At 34.7% G+C, this 26,480-nt stretch overlaps 4 protein-coding genes across 4 annotated transcripts; all 4 read right to left on the bottom strand.

Moving 5' to 3' along the window:
* Positions 1–351: 351 nt before the first annotated feature.
* On the bottom strand, positions 352–1,644 carry LOC149694737 (uncharacterized protein F54H12.2-like). Its single transcript, XM_089867432.1, has 3 exons — positions 965–1,644; positions 522–805; positions 352–410 (listed from the first exon to the last, which is right to left on the bottom strand). Exons 1-3 carry the CDS (start codon positions 1,642–1,644, stop codon positions 352–354), a joined length of 1,023 nt encoding a protein of 340 aa, XP_089723558.1.
* Positions 1,645–2,885: 1,241 nt separating this feature from the next.
* LOC149694736 (uncharacterized) lies at positions 2,886–3,998 on the bottom strand. Its single transcript, XM_089867431.1, has one exon. The coding sequence runs from the start codon at positions 3,996–3,998 to the stop codon at positions 2,886–2,888; it is 1,113 nt and encodes a 370-aa protein (XP_089723557.1).
* Positions 3,999–5,408: 1,410 nt separating this feature from the next.
* On the bottom strand, positions 5,409–5,917 carry LOC149694735 (uncharacterized). Its single transcript, XM_089867430.1, has 3 exons — positions 5,805–5,917; positions 5,603–5,732; positions 5,409–5,495 (listed from the first exon to the last, which is right to left on the bottom strand). Exons 1-3 carry the CDS (start codon positions 5,915–5,917, stop codon positions 5,409–5,411), a joined length of 330 nt encoding a protein of 109 aa, XP_089723556.1.
* A 12,188-nt stretch (positions 5,918–18,105) lies between these two features.
* Positions 18,106–26,013, bottom strand: LOC149694734 (uncharacterized). Its single transcript, XM_089867429.1, has 10 exons — positions 25,887–26,013; positions 25,784–25,817; positions 21,195–21,416; positions 20,752–21,126; positions 19,466–19,675; positions 18,898–19,101; positions 18,658–18,838; positions 18,520–18,596; positions 18,267–18,415; positions 18,106–18,193 (listed from the first exon to the last, which is right to left on the bottom strand). Exons 5-10 carry the CDS (start codon positions 19,592–19,594, stop codon positions 18,106–18,108), a joined length of 828 nt encoding a protein of 275 aa, XP_089723555.1. The 5' UTR covers positions 19,595–19,675; positions 20,752–21,126; positions 21,195–21,416; positions 25,784–25,817; positions 25,887–26,013.
* Positions 26,014–26,480: the final 467 nt, after the last annotated feature.

Here is a 26,480-nt window from a genome sequence, read left to right as displayed (position 1 = left end):
TGCTTCTTCTCCTCGTTCTGTGCATAATGTATACAACGCAGTATATACCGCAAGCCGAACTGTCGGGGGGCTGCAAAGCCCTCCTATTATAGTTTATTTTCGTAGAATTTTCTCTCATAAATGTTTTAATATCTTCTGTCAAGGGACCCAACCCCAAGTAATCAAAATAATAACATTGTTTATTCCCATCGATATAGAGACAAATCCAATGACTACCGTTTCCTTTGTGATTATCTAGATTTATAACAATGGAAGCCGGGTATCGAAGGATATATTTGGGTAGAACATCGCGAGGGTATACGCCCATGAATCCGCGGGTGTATCTCAAAACCCTTCTTATGGTTGAAGCGTTCATGGCGAATCTACAACGACGGTTCTATTATGATCTATGTGCATTAAACTTTGAAATTCTGAATAAACGATCAAACTCAGCGTTTCGGGTACTGGTTATTCGAACCCGAGTTCAAGTCGCAATTGTCCTTGTCGTATAGGGTTGCAATGATTTATATCTGACGCGGTACCATCTTGAGTCAAATCAAAACAGTAAAGCGTATAACCTTTGGGATACTCCTTCATAGATATTTCGTTACCATCGTCTTTGTAATGAGTACCAGATCCGGTAAACAGAGAATAATATGATCTAGTGTAAAGACCCTTTTTGAAATTTGGTCGCAAAGGCTTAGCTAGCACTTGTTCCGAGCCGATAATCGGATTAATATAATTCACGTTAAAGTTTTGGAAGTCGAAAGGGTTCCAACTCAATTTGCCGTTATACGAGTTATGAGTTACTAAACCCGCTGTTAATCTGTTTGGTAAAACCCCTAAATATACGTTATCTATAGTAGTTTTTTGAATATTTGCCGAAATGGTAAAAACTTTCACTTCTGTCCTAGTGAATGGATATTTTGCCGTGGCTTTAGTCCAAGCCGATTCTAAAGCTAGCATTACTCGAGGGGCTACTCGCACTTTACGAATATATAAGCCTACTTCGAGTATTTCGTGTTTGTACCATACGACACCGGGGGGAGAAGCTCCGAGCAAAACAAAGCCTGGTTTATTTCGGGTCATCCTGACTCTAAGGCTGACGCCATTGGGTATGAATTTTGAAACGTTAAACATATCAGCGTGTAGGGCTCCGTACATTTCAATCTGTTTCGAACCCTTTGCTAACTCTTTCCTAACAAGATGTCCCTGGTTTTCAGTTGCAGAAGCCCTTTTCCCAGCCGTATCTTTATGCCATAAAGAAGAAGTTAAATGAGATTTTTTCGCGTCTCCTCCATAGTTTAGCAATGTTTCTAGATAGGCTTTGAAGGCGTAGTTTCCGGTTGAAGATGAAATAGGCGTATCATTGGCGGTTACTTCCACCGTATCCCAGAGCGAATGTAAAAAATTGTTGACGGGCGCTACGTTATCTGTGTCATCGATATCGGTACCGTCCGTATGTACTATTTTAGCTCGAACATAAAGCATAGTTAGAGAGGCGTCAATATATTCTTCACCATTTCCAGGAACGTAAAATTCAATCTGAGAGTCTCCATCCAAAACCGAAATAGGTCGATAGCAAACATATTTGGCCGATTCTACCGATGTTTGAATCGGGACAGATTCGAAAAAGTCCAGCTCAGATATTGTCGCTTGAAACATGTTTAGGAGAATATATCGTGTCGTCTTGACCTGTAGGGTATACGACGGCGAACTGGCTTTATTTTCCTGGTAGCCGCTCGTTTTATACCTTTTTTACTTTGAGCCCGTTTTCGTTTCAAGGGTTTTTTACGTCTGCGACGTTTCCCCCCTCCCCCATGCTGTGTTCTAATATCATCTAAAGTTTCCGTTACTCTTTTCTTAGCAGCCTCTTTAATATCCTTGCCCGATACTACGTCACTGAAAATTTTGGTCCCTGTACTAACAGCTTTTCTGCCGAGAAATTTGGCACCGCTTGTAAGCAAAGGCCTAACAAACCTTACCAATCCGGAAAAAAAACTCCCAAATCCGTGACCTTTCAATTTAGGGTTATTTCCAATATAATACCCTCCAGTTCCCGCTTGATTATTGTAATATCGCTTGTAGCAACATTCTCGCCTTTCTAAGACGTCGGGCTTAGGCATCGCAAGTGTAGTTTAACCGTTAAGCTCCCGTATTCAAATGGCGCCGGTTCCCCCAAACTATTCCTTATATTAACTTCGATGATATCAAAGTAATTTTTACCAACGGGTACGTAATGAGGATTGGTAAAGGTTTGAAATATTTGAGACCCGTATGGTTTCTTGGCATCAACCGAAACGATCCGTAGTAAAGGAACCGAGTGGTCGCCTACAATCTGATCGCTAGCGATATTTAATTAGATAAATAACTGGTCCGGAACGTGGTAATTCAAATTAGAGGGCCTTTGGCTACGACCGATACATTCGCTAGCTTCTTCGTATCCCAGAATTTCGGCAATGGGTTTTTCGAATTTTAAATAAGGTTTCAATAATTTTTCAGATTGGTTTATAGTAATGTGCCCGGTTACGTTATCGTAAATCAGCCGCAGTGTTGGGCCATTTTTGTCAAACGAATTATTTATGACGTTTATTAAATGTTCTATAGACTTGTAAAAGCCCGGGGGAACGTCGGGCGCAACTATGGTCTCCCGCCTAGCGTCTTTACTTTTTCTCTCTCTTTTCTTTCCATCGACTACCTCCCCTACTGTATATTTGCTCCCGTATCTGGAAACGTTATGAAAACTAACATCACGTTCTTCCTTAGGCCTTGGCACGTTGTAAAAAGTAGACGTATACATTATATCTACTAGAGACACTTCCCATTTTCCATTTAAATGAATAGGGTTAGGTAGCTTGGTACAGTAATGCGCCCTGGTATTATCGGGAAATAACGAGCCGTTGACGTTACTTGGTAGGGTTAGGTAAAACGATTGATTCGACATCTTCTCCACGAACCCAAGAGGTTTGGGTTTTCGGGTAACCTTCCCAAGATACTAATAACTCCAATTTTCCACGCCTTTTTCGCCGCTTTATAATTTTTTCAATGTTGAACCTTTCAGGTTTAACCGTTTTCTGAACCTCTTCGCGATAGAACACGCCACTTATAGGGTTTCCTTCCAGATCCTTTAACTTGTAAATCACTGGATCACGGGCAGTTCCGATAAAATCAACTTGGAAAACTTCGGTGGAGTAATTGGCTTCGTAACCCTTTTCAAAAACCATTTTTACTTTGCTAACCCTAACGTAATCACCCACTTTTATTCGGGGTGGAGGGCGTTTTTTCTGTCCTTTGTTTTCAGTCCCGTAAATATTTCTATACACTTCTAATATATTGGTTGGTTTAACGTTATTCGGCGTCATCTTAATAGTACTATGCCAAGCGCCGTTATACGCCGACACTATATCTCGTAGGTGGTCGATATACCTTCTAGTATGGAGATGGGTAAACAGTTTAAACATACGAGACTTTAGCGTTCTATTCACTCTTTCTACAATGGGGGCGTGGTGGACGTCATTCTCGGTTGTAAAGAATTTAACACCCTTTTCTTTGAGAAATTTTATCACCGAGGAATTCAAAAATTCCTTCCCTTTATCCGTTTCTATTCTAATCGGTATTTGGTCTTTGAATATAAGAGCTAAGGCTCTAACAACTTCTTTTCCCGTCTTACGTAGTAAAGGCACGACCCATAGTTTTCTACTAAAACAATCTATACACGTCAATAGAAACGTGTAGTTATCATTATCTTTGGCCAAGGATCGCATGTCAACCAAGTCTATTTGGTACAAATCACCGATATTGTGAACTATAATTTGGCGTCTCTTAAACTTTTTACGAGCCGTTTTATGCAAAGTATACGGGGTGGAACTTTCGAAAAATGAAATTACTTCCGCTTTCGATATACCATCATCTTTAACAGCTCGATGTAAAGCGACTATTCCTGAAAACGAAGCGGGGTTAGAAGGATCATAGTATATGGTTTTTAATTTTTCGGTGTTGTTGGGTTGAAGCTCAGCCATTTTGGTATTATAGAAGAAGAAGATTTCCTTTTCGTAACGTAACGAGCCCCGCTTGAATTTTCTTTATTGTAATTTCTTAGCCGTCTCTTTAAGGGCGTTCTTTTTGGCGGGGAAGTGAGATGAAGGAGAGGAGGAGGGGGAAGGATGGGGACTGGTTCGGGAGAGACGGCGTTTTTTGGTCCTTCAATTTCTTTTACAATGCTATGAAAATCGCTCCAGCCTTCGGGTATTTCTTTAAGGGGGGTAATGTAATGGTATACTAACTGCGCTATATCAGAATTTTCGATCTCTCGTCCGTTTACAAATAGTCTTCCTTCTTTTGACCACCTTAACACACGTCCTCAACGCTTTTGCAAATATTTGGCTGATCTCCTCACTTTAGTGCCTGACAATTTGCAATTGGATTGTGAAACTGAACTAATGAGAGTTGTTCGAAAATATATGACACATGAAACCCCATGACGTTCCTTTCAACATTGAACGTTGTGTAAATAAGAGATGTATAACATTATTTTGTACACTTGACACATTAAAATGTAGACTAAACTCTTCATTTCATTGTATTACATTACTGTCGAATTACACCAGGCATATCCCATTGCCAGGGAACCGCTCCTTCTTCCGACCAAAAATAGTTTGTATAATGCACACGGCACCGCTTTGCCCTTTCCGTGGAATTCCTAGCGTTGGTACTCTGAAGATCATGAAGGGCGTTATCGGGTTCGTCATTCCACGCGCCATATCGATAATTTCCTAAGCTGTCAGTGAAATCCGAATATCCAGGAGGGGAGTACACCTTTTCAGATGATGGCATACGTGCTTCTTTGGTTATCAAGTAGTTGTGCAAAACTACCGTGGCTTTGATCACTTTGTCAACATTGTCAGGTGCTAGGGTCATTGACCGGTGAAATATTCTCCAGCGCGCACCCAATATTCCAAAAGCATTCTCGCTGCAACGCCTGTAAAAGACATATCCATGGTTAAACATTAAACTAGGTAGTTGCACGTCTTCATTATTGTTTACTAATAAGCGAGGCCTTTTTACCTGGCCCTACTGAGACGATAATTGAAAACGCGAGATTTCGGGTTCAATTCTTTTGAAGAATACGGTCGCAAGAAATGTTCTTGAAGTTGAAATGCTTCGTCCCCCACTAATACATATGGTGCAAACACGTTGGTTCATGGTAATTTTGATGGGGATGGTAAACCCAGTCGTTTGCTTTCAAGTGCTGAACCGATTGCGGAAGCCTTGAATATACCTCCGTCGGAACTAGACCCAAACCCTCCAATATCAACAGCCAAGAATCTATACGCAGCATCGACTACTGCCATTAGTACCACGGAATTTGTGCCCTGCCAACACGTATGTGGTTAATAGTCAATTCATTGGAACTGTCACTATTATTTACTTTATAAATTATAATACATAGATCCACTGTTTGGAGGTTGCTGGATGATGACGTGTTTGCCATCCACAGCACCGCAGCAGTTTGGAAACTAACATTGACGGCCAAATTCGTATGCGGCATCTTTCCAGGACTCCCGTGCCGGAGCCTGTTCAATATTGTTAGTTACGTGTTACGATAATCTCAATAATTACTCACTTTAAGATATATGGGTTGTAGAACTTCCCATAAGGCATCACAAGTGTCCTTTATCACACAATGGGCCGTAGATTTTCCAATTCGGAATCCGTAAGCGATACTCATAAAGCTATCTCCAGTGGTTAAGAATCTATTTGATTTAACAAAATCATGAAACTTTACCTGCGTTGTTACGGAACGTTTGTTGGTAGACTCATTTTACCGCAGCGTGATAGCCAATCTATGACCTGGGGAAATGGGTTCTCGAGATACTGGGTACTTTTTAATTCTTGGTTCCAATAACGAAACGAGTTCATCGAATAATTGAGGTGACATACGTGTAAAATTCTTAAAATACACGTGATCGTGCAATCGCATGTTTTGAAGCTTTAAAGATTTATCATTAATTCCATATACAAGTAAGCCTTTAAGCCTTGTCTATGTAGATAGCTTACCAGTGTGTGATAATATCCTTCATGGTTTCGCTCCAACCATATAGGGTGTACCCACCAACGTCGTCTTCTTCTCCTGCGTTCCTTTAATCTTAATTGAAATAGTCGTTTCTTTTTCATTAATAACAGTTTTTTCTTGAGTAGAAGAAGTGTTGTCAACAACGTCACGGCCATTTTAGATCACGTTTCTCCAAATTTACCGACACAAATAGCAGACGATATCTTTATAGGCGACCTATTGTATCGCTTGTATGTAAACGACAGGGAACGAACCGAAGCGGAAACAGGGAACTGTTGGAGGAGCGCGTCTTCAGGCGCGAGATTTAAAAACGCTTCTTCTTCAACGTCTGCCCAGTGTTGTATCGGCCTATATCGTTCAATCAAGTATTTCAATTTAATTTTTCACACTCGATAAATTTACAAGTGGGGACCTAAACACTCTTCCAACCTTATATCTGGGGACATTTGTGTATAAATTATTAGATTTTGTATTAGTGTCGAGGCCTATATGGTTCCATCAGGTATTTCAATTTCATTTTTCACACTCGATAAATTTAAAAGTGGGGAACTTCACAGTCATTTCAACAGACAAGTGGAGTCTTTTAAACACACATTTTCTAATTTCATGTATATTGTAATTTTATAGTTTAAATATTGATTATTATAATGAAATTTAGGTAATCAGTCCTATTTCTAGCTTAACACTTAAGTTTTGAGCTAATTTCAGGTTTACAAGTGGGGACCTAAACCGTCTTCCAACCTTATATCTGGGGACATTTGTGTATAAATTATTAGGTTTTGAATTAGTCTCAAAGCCTATGTGGTTCAATCAAGTATTTCAATTTCATTTTTCACACTCGATAAATTTACAAGTGGGGACCTTCACCGTCATTTCAACAGACAAGTGGGGTCTTTTAAACACACATTTTCTAATTTCATGTATATTTTAATTTTATAGTTTTAATATTGATTATTATAATGAAATTTAGGTAATCGGACCTTTTAAAGGCTTAACACGTAAGTTTTGAGCTAATTTCAGGTTTACAAGTTGGGACCTAAACCGTCTTCCAACCTTATATCTGGGGACATTTGTGTATAAATTATTAGATTTTGAATTAGTGTCAAAGCCTATATGGTTCAATCAAGTATTTCAATTTCATTTTTCACACTCGATAAATTTACAAGTGGGAACCTAAACAGTCTTCCAACCTTATATTTGGGGATATTTGTGTATAAATTATTAGATTTTGAATTAGTGTCAAAGCCTATATGGTTCAATCAAGTATTTCAATTTCATTTTTCACACTCGATAAATTTACAAGCGAGGACCTTCACAGTCATTTCAACAGACAAGTGGGGTCTTTTAAACACACATTTTCTAATTTCATGTATATTTTAATTTTATAGTTTAAATATTGATTATTATAATGAAATTTAGGTAATCGGACCTTTTAAAGGCTTAACACTTAAGTTTTGAGCTGATTTCAGGTTTACAAGTGGGGACCTAAACAGTCTTCCAACCTTATATCTGGGGACATTTGTGTATAAATTATTAGATTTTGAATTAGTGTCAAAGCCTATATGGTTCAATCAAGTATTTCAATTTAATTTTTCACACTCGATAAATTTACAAGTGGGGACCTAAACAGTCTTCCAACCTTATATCTGGGGACATTTGTGTATAAATTATTAGATTTTGAATTAGTGTCAAAGCCTATATGGTTCAATCAAGTATTTCAATTTCATTTTTCACACTCGATAAATTTACAAGTGGGGACCTTCACCGTCATTTCAACAGACAAGTGGGGTCTTTTAAACACACATTTTCTAATTTCATGTATATTTTAATTTTATAGTTTAAATATTGATTATTATAATGAAATTTAGGTAATCGGGCCATTTAAAGGCTTAACACTTAAGTTTTGAGCTAATTTCAGGTTTACAAGTGGGGACCTAAACAGTCTTCCAACCTTATATCTGGGGGCATTTGTGTATAAATTATTAGATTTATTACTAGTGTCGAAGCCTATATGGTTTCATCAGGTATTTCAATTTGATTTTTCACACTCGATATATTTACAAGTGGGGACCTTCACCGTCATTTCAACAGACAAGTGGGGTCTTTTATACACACATTTTCTAATTTCATGTTTATTTTAATTTTATAGTTTAAATATTGATTATTATAATGAAATTTAGGTAATCGGACCTTTTAAAGGCTTAACACTTAAGTTTTGAGCTAATTTCAGGTTTACAAGTGGGGACCTAAACAGTCTTCCAACCTTATATCTGGGGACATTTGTGTATAAATTATTAGATTTTGAATTAGTGTCAAAGCCTATATGGTTCAATCAAGTATTTCAATTTCATTTTTCACACTCGATAAATTTACAAGTGGGGACCTTCACCGTCATTTCAACAGACAAGTGGGGTCTTTTAAACACACATTTTCTAATTTCATGTATATTTTAATTTTATAGTTTAAATATTGATTATCAGAATGAAATTTAAGTAATCAGTCCTATTTCTAGCTTAACACTTAAGTTTTGAGCTAATTTCAGGTTTACAAGTGGGGACCTAAACAGTCTTCCAACCTTATATCTGGGGACATTTGTGTATAAATTATTAGGTTTTAAATTAGTGTCAAAGCCTATATGGTTCAATCAAGTATTTCAATTTCATTTTTCACACTCGATAAATTTACAAGTGGGGACCTTCACCGTCATTTCAACAGACAAGTGGGGTCTTTTAAACACACATTTTCTAATTTCATGTATATTTTAATTTTATAGTTTAAATATATATTATCAGAATGAAATTTAAGTAATCAGTCCTATTTCTAGCTTAACACTTAAGTTTTGAGCTAATTTCAGGTTTACAAGTGGGGACCTAAACAGTCTTCCAACCTTATATCTGGGGACATTTGTGTATAAAATATTAGATTTTGTACTAGTGTCGAAGCCTATATGGTTCCATCAGGTATTTCAATTTCATTTTTCACACTCGATAAATTTACAAGTGGGGACCTTCACCGTCATTTCAACAGACAAGTGGGGTCTTTTAAACACACATTTTCTAATTTCATGTATATTTTAATTTTATAGTTTATATATTGATTATTAGAATGAAATTTAAGTAATCAGTCCTATTTCTAGCTTAACACTTAAGTTTTGAGCTAATTTCAGGTTTACAAGTGGGGACCTAAACAGTCTTCCAACCTTATATCTGGGGACATTTGTGTATAAATTATTAAATTTTGTACTAGTGTCGAAGCCTATATGGTTCCATCAGGTATTTCAATTTCATTTTTCACACTCGATAAATTTACAAGTGGGGACCTTCACAGTCATTTCAACAGACAAGTGGGGTCTTTTAAACACACATTTTCTAATTTCATGTATATTTTAATTTTATATTTTAAATATTGATTATTATAATGAAATTTAGGTAATCGGACCTTTTAAAGGCTTAACACTTAAGTTTTGAGCTGATTTCAGGTTTACAAGTGGGGACCTAAACAGTCTTCCAACCTTATATCTTGGGACATTTGTGTATAAATTATAAGGTTTTATATTAGTGTCAAAGCCTATATGGTTCAATCAAGTATTTCAATTTCATTTTTCACACTCGATAAATTTACAAGTGGGGACCTTCACCGTCATTTCAACAGACAAGTGGGGTCTTTTAAACACACATTTTCTAATTTCATGTATATTTTAATTTTATAGTTTAAATATTGATTATCAGAATGAAATTTAAGTAATCAGTCCTATTTCTAGCTTAACACTTAAGTTTTGAGCTAATTTCAGGTTTACAAGTGGGGACCTAAACAGTCTTCCAACCTTATATCTGGGGACATTTGTGTATAAATTATTAGGTTTTAAATTAGTGTCAAAGCCTATATGGTTCAATCAAGTATTTCAATTTCATTTTTCACACTCGATAAATTTACAAGTGGGGACCTTCACCGTCATTTCAACAGACAAGTGGGGTCTTTTAAACACACATTTTCTAATTTCATGTATATTTTAATTTTATAGTTTAAATATATATTATCAGAATGAAATTTAAGTAATCAGTCCTATTTCTAGCTTAACACTTAAGTTTTGAGCTAATTTCAGGTTTACAAGTGGGGACCTAAACAGTCTTCCAACCTTATATCTGGGGACATTTGTGTATAAAATATTAGATTTTGTACTAGTGTCGAAGCCTATATGGTTCCATCAGGTATTTCAATTTCATTTTTCACACTCGATAAATTTACAAGTGGGGACCTTCACCGTCATTTCAACAGACAAGTGGGGTCTTTTAAACACACATTTTCTAATTTCATGTATATTTTAATTTTATAGTTTATATATTGATTATTAGAATGAAATTTAAGTAATCAGTCCTATTTCTAGCTTAACACTTAAGTTTTGAGCTAATTTCAGGTTTACAAGTGGGGACCTAAACAGTCTTCCAACCTTATATCTGGGGACATTTGTGTATAAATTATTAAATTTTGTACTAGTGTCGAAGCCTATATGGTTCCATCAGGTATTTCAATTTCATTTTTCACACTCGATAAATTTACAAGTGGGGACCTTCACAGTCATTTCAACAGACAAGTGGGGTCTTTTAAACACACATTTTCTAATTTCATGTATATTTTAATTTTATATTTTAAATATTGATTATTATAATGAAATTTAGGTAATCGGACCTTTTAAAGGCTTAACACTTAAGTTTTGAGCTGATTTCAGGTTTACAAGTGGGGACCTAAACAGTCTTCCAACCTTATATCTTGGGACATTTGTGTATAAATTATAAGGTTTTATATTAGTGTCAAAGCCTATATGGTTCAATCAAGTATTTCAATTTCATTTTTCACACTCGATAAATTTACAAGTGGGGACCTTCACCGTCATTTCAACAGACAAGTGGGGTCTTTTAAACACACATTTTCTAATTTCATGTATATTTTAATTTTATAGTTTAAATATTGATTATCAGAATGAAATTTAAGTAATCAGTCCTATTTCTAGCTTAACACTTAAGTTTTGAGCTAATTTCAGGTTTACAAGTGGGGACCTAAACAGTCTTCCAACCTTATATCTGGGGACATTTGTGTATAAATTATTAGGTTTTAAATTAGTGTCAAAGCCTATATGGTTCAATCAAGTATTTCAATTTCATTTTTCACACTCGATAAATTTACAAGTGGGGACCTTCACCGTCATTTCAACAGACAAGTGGGGTCTTTTAAACACACATTTTCTAATTTCATGTATATTTTAATTTTATAGTTTAAATATATATTATCAGAATGAAATTTAAGTAATCAGTCCTATTTCTAGCTTAACACTTAAGTTTTGAGCTAATTTCAGGTTTACAAGTGGGGACCTAAACAGTCTTCCAACCTTATATCTGGGGACATTTGTGTATAAAATATTAGATTTTGTACTAGTGTCGAAGCCTATATGGTTCCATCAGGTATTTCAATTTCATTTTTCACACTCGATAAATTTACAAGTGGGGACCTTCACCGTCATTTCAACAGACAAGTGGGGTCTTTTAAACACACATTTTCTAATTTCATGTATATTTTAATTTTATAGTTTATATATTGATTATTAGAATGAAATTTAAGTAATCAGTCCTATTTCTAGCTTAACACTTAAGTTTTGAGCTAATTTCAGGTTTACAAGTGGGGACCTAAACAGTCTTCCAACCTTATATCTGGGGACATTTGTGTATAAATTATTAAATTTTGTACTAGTGTCGAAGCCTATATGGTTCCATCAGGTATTTCAATTTCATTTTTCACACTCGATAAATTTACAAGTGGGGACCTTCACAGTCATTTCAACAGACAAGTGGGGTCTTTTAAACACACATTTTCTAATTTCATGTATATTTTAATTTTATATTTTAAATATTGATTATTATAATGAAATTTAGGTAATCGGACCTTTTAAAGGCTTAACACTTAAGTTTTGAGCTGATTTCAGGTTTACAAGTGGGGACCTAAACAGTCTTCCAACCTTATATCTTGGGACATTTGTGTATAAATTATAAGGTTTTATATTAGTGTCAAAGCCTATATGGTTCAATCAAGTATTTCAATTTCATTTTTCACACTCGATAAATTTACAAGTGGGGACCTTCACCGTCATTTCAACAGACAAGTGGGGTCTTTTAAACACACATTTTCTAATTTCATGTATATTTTAATTTTATAGTTTAAATATTGATTATCAGAATGAAATTTAAGTAATCAGTCCTATTTCTAGCTTAACACTTAAGTTTTGAGCTAATTTCAGGTTTACAAGTGGGGACCTAAACAGTCTTCCAACCTTATATCTGGGGACATTTGTGTATAAATTATTAGGTTTTAAATTAGTGTCAAATTCTATATGGTTCAATCACGTATTTCAATTTCATTTTCACACTCGATAAATTTACAAGTGGGGACCTTCACCGTCATTTCAACAGAGAAGTGGGGTCTTTTAAACACACATTTTCTAATTTCATGTATATTTTAATTTTATATTTTAAATATTGATTATTATAATGAAATTTAGGTAATCGGACCTTTTAAAGGCTTAACACTTAAGTTTTGAGCTGATTTCAGGTTTACAAGTGGGGACCTAAACAGTCTTCCAACCTTATATCTGGGGACATTTGTGTATAAATTATTAGGTTTTAAATTAGTGTCAAAGCCTATATGGTTCAATCAAGTATTTCAATTTCATTTTTCACACTCGATAAATTTACAAGTGGGGACCTTCACCGTCATTTCAACAGACAAGTGGGGTCTTTTAAACACACATTTTCTAAATTCATGTATATTTTAATTTTATAGTTTAAATATTGATTATCAGAATGAAATTTAAGTAATCAGCCCTATTTCTAGCTTAACACTTAAGTTTTGAGCTAATTTCAGGTTTAAAAGTGGGGACCTAAACAGTCTTCCAACCTTATATCTGGGGACATTTGTGTATAAATTATTAGGTTTTAAATTAGTGTCAAAGCCTATATGGTTCAATCAAGTATTTCAATTTCATTTTTCACACTCGATAAATTTACAAGTGGGGACCTTCACCGTCATTTCAACAGACAAGTGGGGTCTTTTAAACACACATTTTCTAATTTCATGTATATTTTAATTTTATAGTTTAAATATATATTATCAGAATGAAATTTAAGTAATCAGTCCTATTTCTAGCTTAACACTTAAGTTTTGAGCTAATTTCAGGTTTACAAGTGGGGACCTAAACAGTCTTCCTACCTTATATCTGGGGACATTTGTGTATAAATTATTAGATTTTGTACTAGTGTCGAAGCCTATATGGTTCAATCAAGTATTTCAATTTCATTTTTCACACTCGATAAATTTACAAGTGGGGACCTTCACCGTCATTTCAACAGACAAGTGGGGTCTTTTAAACACACATTTTCTAATTTCATGTATATTTTAATTTTATAGTTTATATATTGATTATTAGAATGAAATTTAAGTAATCAGTCCTATTTCTAGCTTAACACTTAAGTTTTGAGCTAATTTCAGGTTTACAAGTGGGGACCTAAACAGTCTTCCAACCTTATATCTGGGGACATTTGTGTATAAATTATTAGATTTTGTACTAGTGTCGAAGCCTATATGGTTCCATCAGGTATTTCAATTTCATTTTTCACACTCGATAAATTTACAAGTGGGGACCTTCACAGTCATTTCAACAGACAAGTGGGGTCTTTTAAACACACATTTTCTAATTTCATGTATATTTTAATTTTATATTTTAAATATTGATTATTATAATGAAATTTAGGTAATCGGACCTTTTAAAGGCTTAACACTTAAGTTTTGAGCTGATTTCAGGTTTACAAGTGGGGACCTAAACAGTCTTCCAACCTTATATCTTGGGACATTTGTGTATAAATTATAAGGTTTTATATTAGTGTCAAAGCCTATATGGTTCAATCAAGTATTTCAATTTCATTTTTCACACTCGATAAATTTACAAGTGGGGACCTTCACCGTCATTTCAACAGACAAGTGGGGTCTTTTAAACACACATTTTCAAATTTCATGTATATTTTAATTTTGTAGTTTAAATATTGATTATCAGAATGAAATTTAAGTAATCAGTCCTATTTCTAGCTTAACACTTAAGTTTTGAGCTAATTTCAGGTTTACAAGTGGGGACCTAAACAGTCTTCCAACCTTATATCTGGGGACATTTGTGTATAAATTATTAGATTTTGTACTAGTGTCGAAGCCTATATGGTTCAATCAAGTATTTCAATTTCATTTTTCACACTCGATAAATTTACAAGTGGGGACCTTCACCGTCATTTCAACAGACAAGTGGGGTCTTTTAAACACACATTTTCTAATTTCATGTATATTTTAATTTTATAGTTTAAATATTGATTATTAGAATGAAATTTAAGTAATCAGTCCTATTTCTAGCTTAACACTTAAGTTTTGAGCTAATTTCAGGTTTACAAGTGGGGACCTAAACAGTCTTCCAACCTTATATCTGGGGACATTTGTGTATAAATTATTAAATTTTGTACTAGTGTCGAAGCCTATATGGTTCCATCAGGTATTTCAATTTCATTTTTCACACTCGATAAATTTACAAGTGGGGACCTTCACAGTCATTTCAACAGACAAGTGGGGTCTTTTAAACACACATTTTCTAATTTCATGTATATTTTAATTTTATAGTTTATATATTGATTATTATAATGAAATTTAGGTAATCGGACCTTTTATAGGCTTAACACTTAAGTTTTGAGCTGATTTCAGGTTTACAAGTGGGGACCTAAACAGTCTTCCAACCTTATATCTGGGGACATTTGTGTATAAATTATTAGGTTTTAAATTAGTGTCAAAGCCTATATGGTTCAATCAAGTATTTCAATTTCATTTTTCACACTCGATAAATTTACAAGTGGGGACCTTCACCGTCATTTCAACAGACAAGTGGGGTCTTTTAAACACACATTTTCAAATTTCATGTATATTTTAATTTTGTAGTTTAAATATTAATTATCAGAATGAAATTTAAGTAATCAGTCCTATTTCTAGCTTAACACTTAAGTTTTGAGCTAATTTCAGGTTTACAAGTGGGGACCTAAACAGTCTTCCAACCTTATATCTGGGGACATTTGTGTATAAATTATTAGGTTTTATATTAGTGTCAAAGCCTATATGGTTCAATCAGGTATTTCAATTTCATTTTTCACACTCGATAAATTTACAAGTGGGGACCTTCACCGTCATTTCAACAGACAAGTGGGGTCTTTTAAACACACATTTTCTAATTTCATGCATATTTTAATTTTATAGATTAAATATTGATTATTATAATGAAATTTAGGTAATCGGACCTTTTAAAGGCTTAACACTTAAGTTTTGAGCTAATTTCAGGTTTACAATTGGGGACCTAAACCGTCTTCCAACCTTATATCTGGGGACATTTGTGTATAAAATATTAGATTTTGAATAAGTGTCGAAGCCTATATGGTTCCATCAGGTATTTCAATTTCATTTTTCACACTCGATAAATTTACAAGTGGGGACCTTCACCGTCATTTCAACAGACAAGTGGGGTCTTTTAAACACACATTTTCTAATTTCATGTATATTTTAATTTTATAGTTAAAATATTGATTATTATAATGAAATTTAGGTAATCGGACCTTTTAAAGGCTTAACACTTAAGTTTTGAGCTAATTTCAGGTTTACAAGTGGGGACCTAAACCGTCTTCCAACCTTATATCTGGGGACATTCGTGTATAAAATATTAGGTTTTGAATTAGTGTCAAATCCTATATGGTTCCATCAAGTATTTCAATTTCATTTTTCACACTCGATAAATTTACAAGTGGGGACCTTCACCGTCATTTCAACAGACAAGTGGTGTCTTTTAAACACACATTTTCTAATTTCATGTATATTTTAATTTTATAGTTTAAATATTGATTATTATAATGATATTTAGGTAATCGGACTTTTTAAAGGCTTAACAATAAAGTTTTGAGCTAATTTCAGGTTTACAAGTGGGGACCTAAACCGTCTTCCAACCTTATATCTGGGGACATTCGTGTATAAAATATTAGATTTTGAATTAGTGTCGAAGCCTATATGGTTCCATCAGGTATTTCAATTTCATTTTTCACACTCGATAAATTTACAAGTGGGGACCTTCACAGTCATTTCAACGGACAAGTGGGGTCTTTTAAACACACATTTTCTAATTTCATGTATATTTTAATTTTATAGTTTAAATATTGATTATTATAATAAAATTTAGGTAATCGGACCTTTTAAAGGCTTAAAACTTAAGTTTTGAGCTAATTTCAGGTTTACAAGTGGGGACCTAAACCGTCTTCCAACCTTATATCTGGGGACATTTTTTGATTATACACTTACATGATCAACGCAGTGACTTCATTGACAAGTGGGGACTTTCACCTAGCGACATCTATATCTCAAATTTGAAAGTAATCTGGAATTAAGGTCCCCATTTATGCGGTGAAAATATCGTGTGTTTTCAGGTCCCTACATATAAATGTCTTGGGTTCTTTTTCCACAGCGAGTGTTTAATTATATGCTTTACGGTGCTCAACTAATTATGAAATCCTCTTTTTAATGAACTATAGTTAATTGGGTCCTCAGATGTCAATCACTCCTTATCGGTCCCCAAGTGTCAATCGTGTGCCCGTATGGGTGCACTGGACGTGTGTGTGTGTGTGTGTGTCTGTCACACCCCACGTGACCGCGTTCGCAGTTTGCGTATCGGAGCAAACGTATTCCCAATTTCCGGAATAATAATTTGGAAAATTGTGATTGTCTCCCCTGGCTATTCTACTCGAGTTCCCACACCACCAGCTTTGGTTTTCGTCCACTCCACATGGACACTAGTTTGTGTATACCACATACACACTAATCTATCCTCATTGGAGTCTAACAACCACCATCTACTGGTCTTTCGTCTATACACTCTTAAAAAAAGTTGTCCAAATTTGGACAAAAGAGGATCCAAATGAATTACTCTGAGACCGCACGTAACTTTGTCCAATTTTGGACTATAATGTTGGTATCCTAAATTGCACGTTTTTTTATGTCCATTTTAAGACTTATCAATCCTAATTTGAACGATGTTTTGTCCATTTGAGGGAAAATAAACGTTCAAAAATGGTCTAGATTCTGTTCAATATGGTGGATTTTGTACAATTTTATACAACGTTTTGTGCATTGAAGGCCAATACCTTGTGCAAAACTGCCGGAAATTTTGTATAATTTTAAACAGAAATTTGTGCAATATTAATCATACATTTGTGCGATATTGATCATATTTTTTTGCGATATTGATCATATTTTTGTGCGATATTGATCATATTTTTGTGCGATATTGATCATATTTTTGTGCAACATTGATCATATTTTTGTGCAATATTGATCATATTTTTGTGCAATATTGATCATAGTTTTGTGCAGTATTGATCATAGTTTTGTGCATTATTGATCATAGTTTTGAGCATTATTGATCATAGTTTTGTGCAATATTGATCAAAGTTTTGTGCAATATTGATCAAAGCTTTGTGCAATATTGATCAAAGTTTTGTGCGATATTGATCATATTTTTGTGCGATATTGATCATATTTTTGTGCGATATTGATCATATTTTTGTGCGATATTGATCATATTTTTGTGCGATATTGATCATATTTTTGTGCAATTTCGATCATATTTTTGTGAAATATTGATCATAGTTTTGTGCAATATTGATCATAGTTTTGTGCAATATTGATCAAAGTTTTGTGCAATATTGATCAAAGTTTTGTGCAATATTGATCAAAGTTTTGTGCAATATTGATCAAAGTTTTGTGCAATATTGATCAAAGTTTTGTGCAATATTGATCAAAGTTTTGTGCAATATTGATCATAGGCTCGTCCAATTAAGAACAGGAATTTGTGTAATTATGAGTGAAATTTTTCCCATAGTATTAATAATTTTGTCTAATAAATACTGTATGTGAACGAATCGACAAATTTGATCACAGAAAAAAAATTAATCGTTATGAATATTAGTACGAAATTTGGCATTTTTACGCGAAATGTTAAACTTCAAATAAACCAAACATTCATCACAAAGACATCTGATTAACAAAGTTAATTATTGGTGTAGAAATTTTCCTCGTATCGATTTTAAAAACGATTTTTTGTAAATACTCGAATGTCTTTTTAAGAGCTGATTCGTATTTCAGTTGAAAGGCGTAGTAGCCTGCTAAAAGGGAAACGACGCCATGCTCTATACAAGCAACTTCAAATTTTACTTTTTCTATTTCAACATCAACTAATGATGTAAAGAGGTCTTCATTCTGAAAACAAAGCGTTTTCTGGATCCTGAAAAATAAAAATAAAAATAAATATTTCGTAGGCGTGAAGTTTATCTGAGGGGTTTTAAATATATAAAACTCCTTACTCCAGTCGTATAAAGATATTTCACTTTTTCTCCAAACGCGCAAGGAAGTAATAGAATGCTAGCTCTCAATTCCATTACTAGAATTGATTTCAGATATAAAATATTGATTTACACTTTTAATAATTTTTCCTTGCTCACTTTTAAATGCGTCCACTGAGGTCACTTCTTCCTTTTGACGTAGTAGTGATAGTATTTCTTTGGCATTTGGCCTATTTTTTACATGATTGATGATTTTTTTTGCCAAAGGCTCAAAATGATGCTGAAGAACTTTTTCAGCTGAAGGCCGTATGTTGTGAAGAATATTCAATTCTTTGATGAGCTTGTTAAAAAAACGTCATTGAACTACACTAAAAAAATATACCCAACAGCTCATTTTACCATATTTCTTTTCGTCAAAACGGAAAACACCTCAGTCACTTCTTTTACGCTATGAGAATACGCATATTTTTGGCGATATGAAGCCGTTCGTAACATCTTTTCTTCTACAATGTTTTCATCATAATTGGCTTTGTCTAACTCATTATCGAGCACTTTTAAATGCGCTTTTATGCTGTCGTCATCCTCCGCCATTCCAGTTATCAGCTATAACAACATGTTCATCATAGTTTTAAGCAAGCACATTGTGACATTTAGCATAATAAATGAGACGTTCATGTCTCGCTTCCTTACTAGAGAAGGCAGCTACACACAAGAACGTCTCATAACGAAAATTATATAATATTAACAGAAATTATAAAATATATTAACAGAAAATGTACGAGAATATATCGAACGTAGGTCTAAAGTTCTTTAAGCTATCTTTAGAAATTACGTCTACTATGTATTGGGCGTGCTTAATCTATTTTCAGCATACTTTTTAAGGAATATCCAAATAACGCGCACTATGCTGAACTTGAACAATGATAATTATTAAACAAAACTCAACCAACAAAATGAAAGATTATACCATTGGACTATTTCTTTGGATCTTAACTGGGGGTTCGGAATTCTTCGCAGCACTATCTTGGGTCGGGTTATCAGAATTTTCAACATCCTCCGGCATTTTTCTTTTTCGATTTCTGTATTTTTCTTTCATTTCCTTGATGCAGGTTAAATCTTCGCCATTTTTTGAACGCTCATGTCTGAATTTCGTTTTCAGGGAATCAATCCATTATTCCTGATTTCCAATAATGAAACAATACTTCGTTATCAGGGATAGATAGACTTTTTTAAGACGGAATTCCCAACGGTTAATATTTACTTCAGTCCGACTCATAGACGAGTACATAGCCCCTTCCTTCAACACGTAACCAAAAAATTAAATTTTCTTATTGGCTCACTAAAACTACGTATTGGTGACGTTGCTGACAAGGAGGGCCAATAATACGTAATTCCTGTTTACATCTGTCGCTATGACTACGACCCCTCTTGCGTTGTACCAGAGCCCACTCGATCCGCGCTCCCGGACGCTGCGCTGCTCGCGCTATATAGCGCGAGCAGCTTACGTCGTGATGCGCGTGATCGAGTGGGCTATGGTTGTACAGAAAAGCATCTTTACAGGGGTTCAAAATGAAGCTGTCTAAAAGCAAGGGTACGGAAATTATTCGGGAATTGTTTTTAATAGCAATTAAGAGGTAGGGAATTTATTGCCGGTGTTTTGGATTTGGAGTACATCTGTAAGGGTGAAAAGTGTTCGCTAATTCTTTCTAAAGCCAATCATGTCTACTATCCTCATAATTTTGTAAGCGAATTTGATGAAGTTAACCAAGGCTTAGTGAATGGCCAGGAGTTTTGTGAGCTTAGTGTTTGGTTAAAACCTGTTCGTGTTGTAATATCTATGAAGGCTTTTAAAGCATCACTACAACTTCATCAAAGAGAAATAAATCGTATTTCAAAATGTGTTTTGGTTTCAAGCCCTATGTCTTGTGTTACTTCCATTTTTAAACAATGTTCTTTCAAAAATTACAATCGGAGCCCAATCCATTCCAACTTGGCAGACGACGTTTATTTGACCCGGATATACATACAACGCCATAATGAAAATAAGACCCGCCTCTTCTTTCATACCCCCCGTCACGGGTAAGGGGGTCGTGGACTAGGACGCGCACCCGAATAACCCTGTTACCCATTCCGTCTTAAAAAAGTCTATCTATCCCTGTCGTTATTCATATTTCAACTTACGTTTAGGCAGAGCATTTTTATTACTTTTACGCATTTAATTAGAGTAGCAGTTGAATAAAAGATTTATCTTACATATCCAAAATTTCCAGGAAGTTTTAACCTATCCTCCAGGCAGGGATAATTTAAGAGCAGTGTTTCTCCAATGTAATCATATTCTTTGGTTTTTGGATACCTAAAATCAAAACTGGTAAAACTGTGCTAGAAATATGCAGCGTGTTTAATTACTTAACATATCTTGAAACATCTTCATATAAAATTCGGATCACTTTTGCTCTATTACATCTAAGGAAAATGTCAGGGCTTTTTTTCGAAATTAACTTGTTAATGTCATCTGGGAATCTTGGAAGAACATAAGGACGTGGAAGTCTCTTATATTCCTCAGTAGTGCTAGTAGCTATTTCATCAACATAAGACACATCAGTAGCTGGAACTATAGCGTTTTGTGCACTGAAATTATTTGTATTTTTAATTTAAGAATAACAGTTACACGACTCAACTGAGAAACAAATGATAACCTCCCAACCTCCTTGAAATATCCAATTCGTTTTCGTATACTTGTTTTTCTAAATCACTCAAAATTAGGTTCAACTTTGATTCATGTGGTGGCAAGCCATTTTCAAAATCGTGATCCACCCAGTCTTTAAAGAAGCTACTTTCACGAAAGACTTGCACAATTTCAATTTGGACGTTTCCAAAAATATTTTGTAATTTATCAATGAAATCTTTCTTGCTTGTATCTTTTGGGCACGAAAAATATTTTTTTGATTTATTGCAAGTTACATGGTATTCCAATTTGGATATAAAATGGGGAAACAAATTCTGAATACCAAAAAAAAAGATAATTATGAAAAAAATCATTTGAGCTATTTGAATGAAACAATGCACAGTCATATTTATTCGCAAGTATCACAAATTCTATGATTGAGAATAACAACTTTTTTGTTCTCAAGCCAGTAGGTTTGCATAGGGAAGCTATTAATTTCTTCACCCGGCTTCATAAAGTGCCAATCATTTAACTCTTCTATTTCATAACAGTTATAGTGTTTCACATATTTAGCACAACGAGTAACGCGACCACAAAAAAGCCATTGATTTCTTACCTCAAAAATATAATATATCTTTAACATTAATGGCGTTCCCTCATTCGACAAACAAATACAGAACAGATAATTAATCTTGTATGTTACAGAATCCCTTACTAGAATCGAAGTAAATTGGTCCACCATAGGATCACTCTCAGAATTCAAATATTTACGCAAAGCTTCCTTTAACAAAATAGGGAGGTTCGAGAATCTTAGACTTACAAATTTAACTGAGCTGTCATCTTCAAACCCCTTTCCATCACTTCTTTCTAAACACTGAAGCATCTGATGTCTTTTTGAGAGAGTTGAACTAATATTAATAAAGTTACGACTAACAGTGGAAATGTTTTTAAAATATTGATGCTTCGCCTCATAGCGTATACACCAGTGGCGTATTAATGGCCCGTAAGAAAACGTTAGCCTCGCGTAATGTGTCATGAAATGAAATATCGGCGTGAAGTGGGACTTTGGTAATTTTTTATACAACTCATGTAAATCAATAATGATATCGTTCAGGTACGGCAACCAAGCTTTATCAATAATTGGTGCCACAATTATTTCTTTAATCTCCTCTAAAATTAAGATCACTTGCCAGTGTTCGTCAATAGCTGGCATTACGGAACCAAATAATAATGGGAAAAAATGTAACAAGCCCATTTTTTGGGCTGCTGTGCCTACCAAATTCCACCCTTTCCCCGTAAGCATTGCTTTTGTAATAAGTACAAATTTGTCTTTAATACTGAGATCACCATATGGAAAGCTTTGAATAGTACTGTTTACGTAATCCAGAGAGCAAATACCATCATTAACCATATGTTTTAAAGTAAGTTTTAATATATTTGGCACTACTCCCTCAAAAAAATCATGCATAATATCCGGTGGAAGGCCCTCGGTTACTTGAAAAGTTGGTAAAACCGAAAAGGGACATTCTCTATTCACACTGTATATAGCTGAATTATTTGGATTTTCTTTTACCGCATTTAAATGATACTCATGAACTTTTGCTGTTCTTAAAACCATGTCATTTTCATTAAAAATGTGCTCTATCTGATCCCTTGATGACATACAAAACCTACATACTCTGCCGGACGAAAAGCACTGAGAAAAGCCTCCAACTCCATGGCTGGAAAGATTGTCCCCTGAGATGGTAGCTAATGCACCTACAACTTTCGTGTTTCTAATTTGAATTCCTTTATCGTGAATGACCCTGAGATCCTCTATCAGGGGTTTAAAACATTTTTGGTATCCATATTTCTGTAGGGCTGTATATCGAACAACTAAAGCTAAATTAATTCCACTTAATCTACTTCCATATTTAGGGTGTAAGTTTCCAACCGTGTAGTAAACTAATGTCACCTTATGTTTCCCTTTTTTTGCCCCCAATGGGTTATTTAGCTCAACTTCGTCAAGATAGAAGTGTAGTCTTAATGCTAAGGGGTTCTGACCAAAGAGGGGATGATTTTGGCAAATTAGCCCATCGTAAAAGTCAAACATGTAGCGATCATGCACAGGTTTTGGTCTCAAATATTCTTCCCAGACATCGTTACAAGACAGCATGTGCTTAATAACGTCAATTATTGAAACATAGCTCATTTTTTCTTTATAAATCTTTTTGTTTATGGTTTTACTTCCCAACAAAAAACCCACGGGTTCGACTAAATTCAAATTTTCTTTGCAGTATTTCTTAAGACCGTACTCGGTTTTCATTATACCAGTTAGGTCTCGTTTCAGTTTACAAATTTCAAAATCGTTACCATCACTTTCAATACCCTTGACTTGATTTACAACAACTTCTATACATCCATCCAAAAGCTCAGCTACATTATCCGATATACATGTTGCGACACTATTTGGAAGTTTGCATTTTTCACGCACTTCTAAGATCGTGAGAGCTGCTTGTTTTTCGAGGCTTTGAATATCTTTATATTTTTTTTCAATTGTATACATGTTTATAGGCTCAAATGTTTCGTTGTTTGTGTTAACTACAAAAGAATCATTGTTTTCAATCTCAGTACCTTCTTTGGCCTCCAATGGCGCTCCTTTGCGCATGTGAGTTCGGTATAAATGAGTTTTAAGTGATTCGAACTTTTTAAATACTTTTGGACAAGGCAGAAATGCACATCGAAATTTTATGTTCCGTTCGTGTTGGTGTAAAGTCCTCAAATGCTTTATCCACAAAAGTGGTGTATATCTTTTCACACCACAAATTGAGCATATGTAAACTACCATTGTTAATTTAGGTTGAAACGGTTGAAACCGTTCAGTATACAGTGTTTTTTTTCTTCTACCAATGTCACCTCGGGCCTTTAAATACACCAACAATGTTTAATACATTAGAGTGTGTTCTAACAATAGTTCGGAGGGCATCTACAAACCGATATCCCTTACAATTGGAACGTAAAGTGATTTAAAACTGAAACACCAATATTTTTTCTAAAAAATTGTCTCGTCAACGTCATTTCCCCCAATATTATCTCTTACATATTTTATAAAATTCCTTAATAGAAATTCCAAATCTAATATAAATAATAATGATTGAAACTTTCGTAATACTGTCCCTTTTCATAACATTTTTTTACTTTACACGGAATTAATTTTAAGAAAGGGCCCAAGCGCCCGCCCCTGTCCCTGTGCCGGACGCGTACACGATTTGGAGAGATAGAAGCGAAGGGAAAACGCCGCGTTAAGAGAGAACTGCAGGCCTCGTATATAAGTGAGAGGGGGGAGAGAGAGAGGGTACGATTTGGGGAGAGAGATAGAGAGAGAAGCGAAGGGAAAGCGCCGCGCAGAGAGAGAACTGCCAACCTCGTATATAAGTGAGAGGGTGAAAGAGAAACAAGGAGAGGAGAGGAGATAAAGTAAAGAAAGGTAATTTAAATTTCGGGGGCTTTTTGAGCGAAGGAAACAACATAAAAATTCTCGTGCACATATCTCGTACACATTGTGCACGTGATATATCAGATTATTCTGGATTTTATGTCAGGCCAGGCCAGGTTAGGTTTGGTTAAAGAGGGGGAACGGTTTGCGGTCATTGTGCCTTCTAGTTAGGGGATCCATGATTTTTGTAGATACATTATTTCACTCGTATGATTTTTAAAGATTATAGTTTAGTGGGGTGCACTATTTCGTTTCAGCAATATTATATGAGATTTAAGGTTATTAGAAATAATACGAATGTGTTTTTTAATTGTTTTTTTTTCTTATAATACCTTAGGGAGGTCAACTATAAGGGGAACCACGTGAGCCATGTAAAATTAGTATTTAGGCCCAGCCCTGGGGCATCTTGTTTTTATTTTATTTTTGAGAACATCGGTATGCTATAAAGTCAGATTGTGTCCCATATCACTATATAGCACTGGAAATACTAAAGCACGTCAAGGTAAGGAAAGAACACGATGTGAGAGAAAAGAGAGGAGAAAGGTGGATACCTTCACAGCTTCTAGTTTTCGCGGAAAAGATACAGTATAAAGCGTCTCTCTTTTTGGCGGGAAAATTTGGGCGGTGCCCTGGCTCACTCAGATCCTTGGAATGAACCTAAATCCCATAGATAACCCTTTTTTATGGTAAAATAAGTTCCTTCCAAGATTGCTATCAACTTGATGAGTAGAGTTCCTAACTCACACAGCCCAAAAATATGCTTAATATCCAAAATCTAGATATATAAAAGTTCTAACAAAGGTGATATCTCATACAAATATCCTTATAAAGCTTTTTTTAATATTTATTATTAAATGAGGGAAAAATAACCGATTTCCAAATCTGAATTCAAACTCTCGGCATTTTCTCAATAATTTATGACTGTGCAGTCACACTTATATTTTGCCAGACGCAAATTTTCATTTTTATTATTTAAATAATTAAATTTCTTGATCACGATAACGAATTATATTTACTACGACATTCTATCCTATATAGCTAAGTTTTTCTTTAAAATTTCGAAGGTTAATAAATTTGAAAATTTGCACCTCGCTAATTAGAAATCTATCTTTCTTATTTGAATAAAAATATAAATCAGCACTTACCTTTTCAATTATGTGTAACTTTTGATGTCTTAATCTAAAATAATTAATACATAGAGCTTTTTATCATAAAGTTATATTACATTTTTTAAAATATTCAACTTACCTTTCAACCCTTTCAATAATATTAACGAAACACGCACGCGCTTCACAATTGACTACAAAATTTATCAATTTTCAAAGTGGTCAAAATGGCACTGCACCTACGCGAGCATGGCGAACTAAAAATAACTTGTTCCTATTCCTAGGCTAGAAGAACGAAGCCAGTCACTGTAAGAAATGCTTAGTGTGTGACTCATGCGAAAACCGTTGGTCGAGGCTACAACCAGTTTCTCCAAGTTGCTATTTTTAACTACCCCCCCCCCCCCAATTTTTGTCTCTTTCTTATTGTCCAAAATAAATACTTCTTTTAAGTAAAACTAGATCTCAGACCACCTACCCATGGACAGGCATCCCCGTGTTAAACCGCGGTTTTCAAATTGAAACGCGTAGGACGCGCCCTCATGTGTCGGCGGACCGCAATGTATCTCCACAAGTGACTCGTGATCATTTAAAGAGACAAAATTCGTTTTTGGCCAAGGCTTAATATTATATTCGTCTTATAAAGTAACCCAGAGTTATATCTACTAAACTATTATAAAAGTAACATTTATAAATCTTTAATGAGATGAACTAAAAATAAACGAATGATAGAGATTTA

This window comes from Phalangium opilio, unplaced genomic scaffold (assembly GCF_054372755.1).
Source record: "Phalangium opilio isolate 3A_F unplaced genomic scaffold, DU_Popi_V2 ptg000022l_1, whole genome shotgun sequence".
NCBI lineage: Eukaryota > Metazoa > Arthropoda > Arachnida > Opiliones > Phalangiidae > Phalangium > Phalangium opilio.
This window is presented reverse-complemented; position numbering and strand designations above follow the sequence as displayed.

What these genes read in the sequence shown, in the direction of transcription:
- LOC149694734 (XM_089867429.1), bottom strand. Translation starts at nt 19,594, where the DNA reads ATGAAAGAAAAATACAGAAATCGAAAAAGAAAAATGCCGGAGGATGTT. An exon ending in AATATCTTTATACGACTGGA is followed by an intron (nt 18,416 to 18,519) that starts GTAAGGAGTTTT and finishes CTTTGTTTTCAG; the next exon opens with AATGAAGACCTCTTTACATC. An exon ending in GCTCTTAAAAAGACATTCGA is followed by an intron (nt 18,194 to 18,266) that starts GTATTTACAAAA and finishes TTTGTTAATCAG; the next exon opens with ATGTCTTTGTGATGAATGTT.
- LOC149694737 (XM_089867432.1), bottom strand. Translation starts at nt 1,644, where the DNA reads ATGTTTCAAGCGACAATATCTGAGCTGGACTTTTTCGAATCTGTCCCG. An exon ending in GGCTTATATATTCGTAAAGT is followed by an intron (nt 806 to 964) that starts GCGAGTAGCCCC and finishes TTTACCAAACAG; the next exon opens with ATTAACAGCGGGTTTAGTAA. An exon ending in TTTTGATTTGACTCAAGATG is followed by an intron (nt 411 to 521) that starts GTACCGCGTCAG and finishes TCGTTTATTCAG; the next exon opens with AATTTCAAAGTTTAATGCAC.
- LOC149694736 (XM_089867431.1), bottom strand. Translation starts at nt 3,998, where the DNA reads ATGGCTGAGCTTCAACCCAACAACACCGAAAAATTAAAAACCATATAC.
- LOC149694735 (XM_089867430.1), bottom strand. Translation starts at nt 5,917, where the DNA reads ATGTCACCTCAATTATTCGATGAACTCGTTTCGTTATTGGAACCAAGA. An exon ending in AGATTGGCTATCACGCTGCG is followed by an intron (nt 5,733 to 5,804) that starts GTAAAATGAGTC and finishes TAAATCAAATAG; the next exon opens with ATTCTTAACCACTGGAGATA. An exon ending in TACAACCCATATATCTTAAA is followed by an intron (nt 5,496 to 5,602) that starts GTGAGTAATTAT and finishes CGTCAATGTTAG; the next exon opens with TTTCCAAACTGCTGCGGTGC.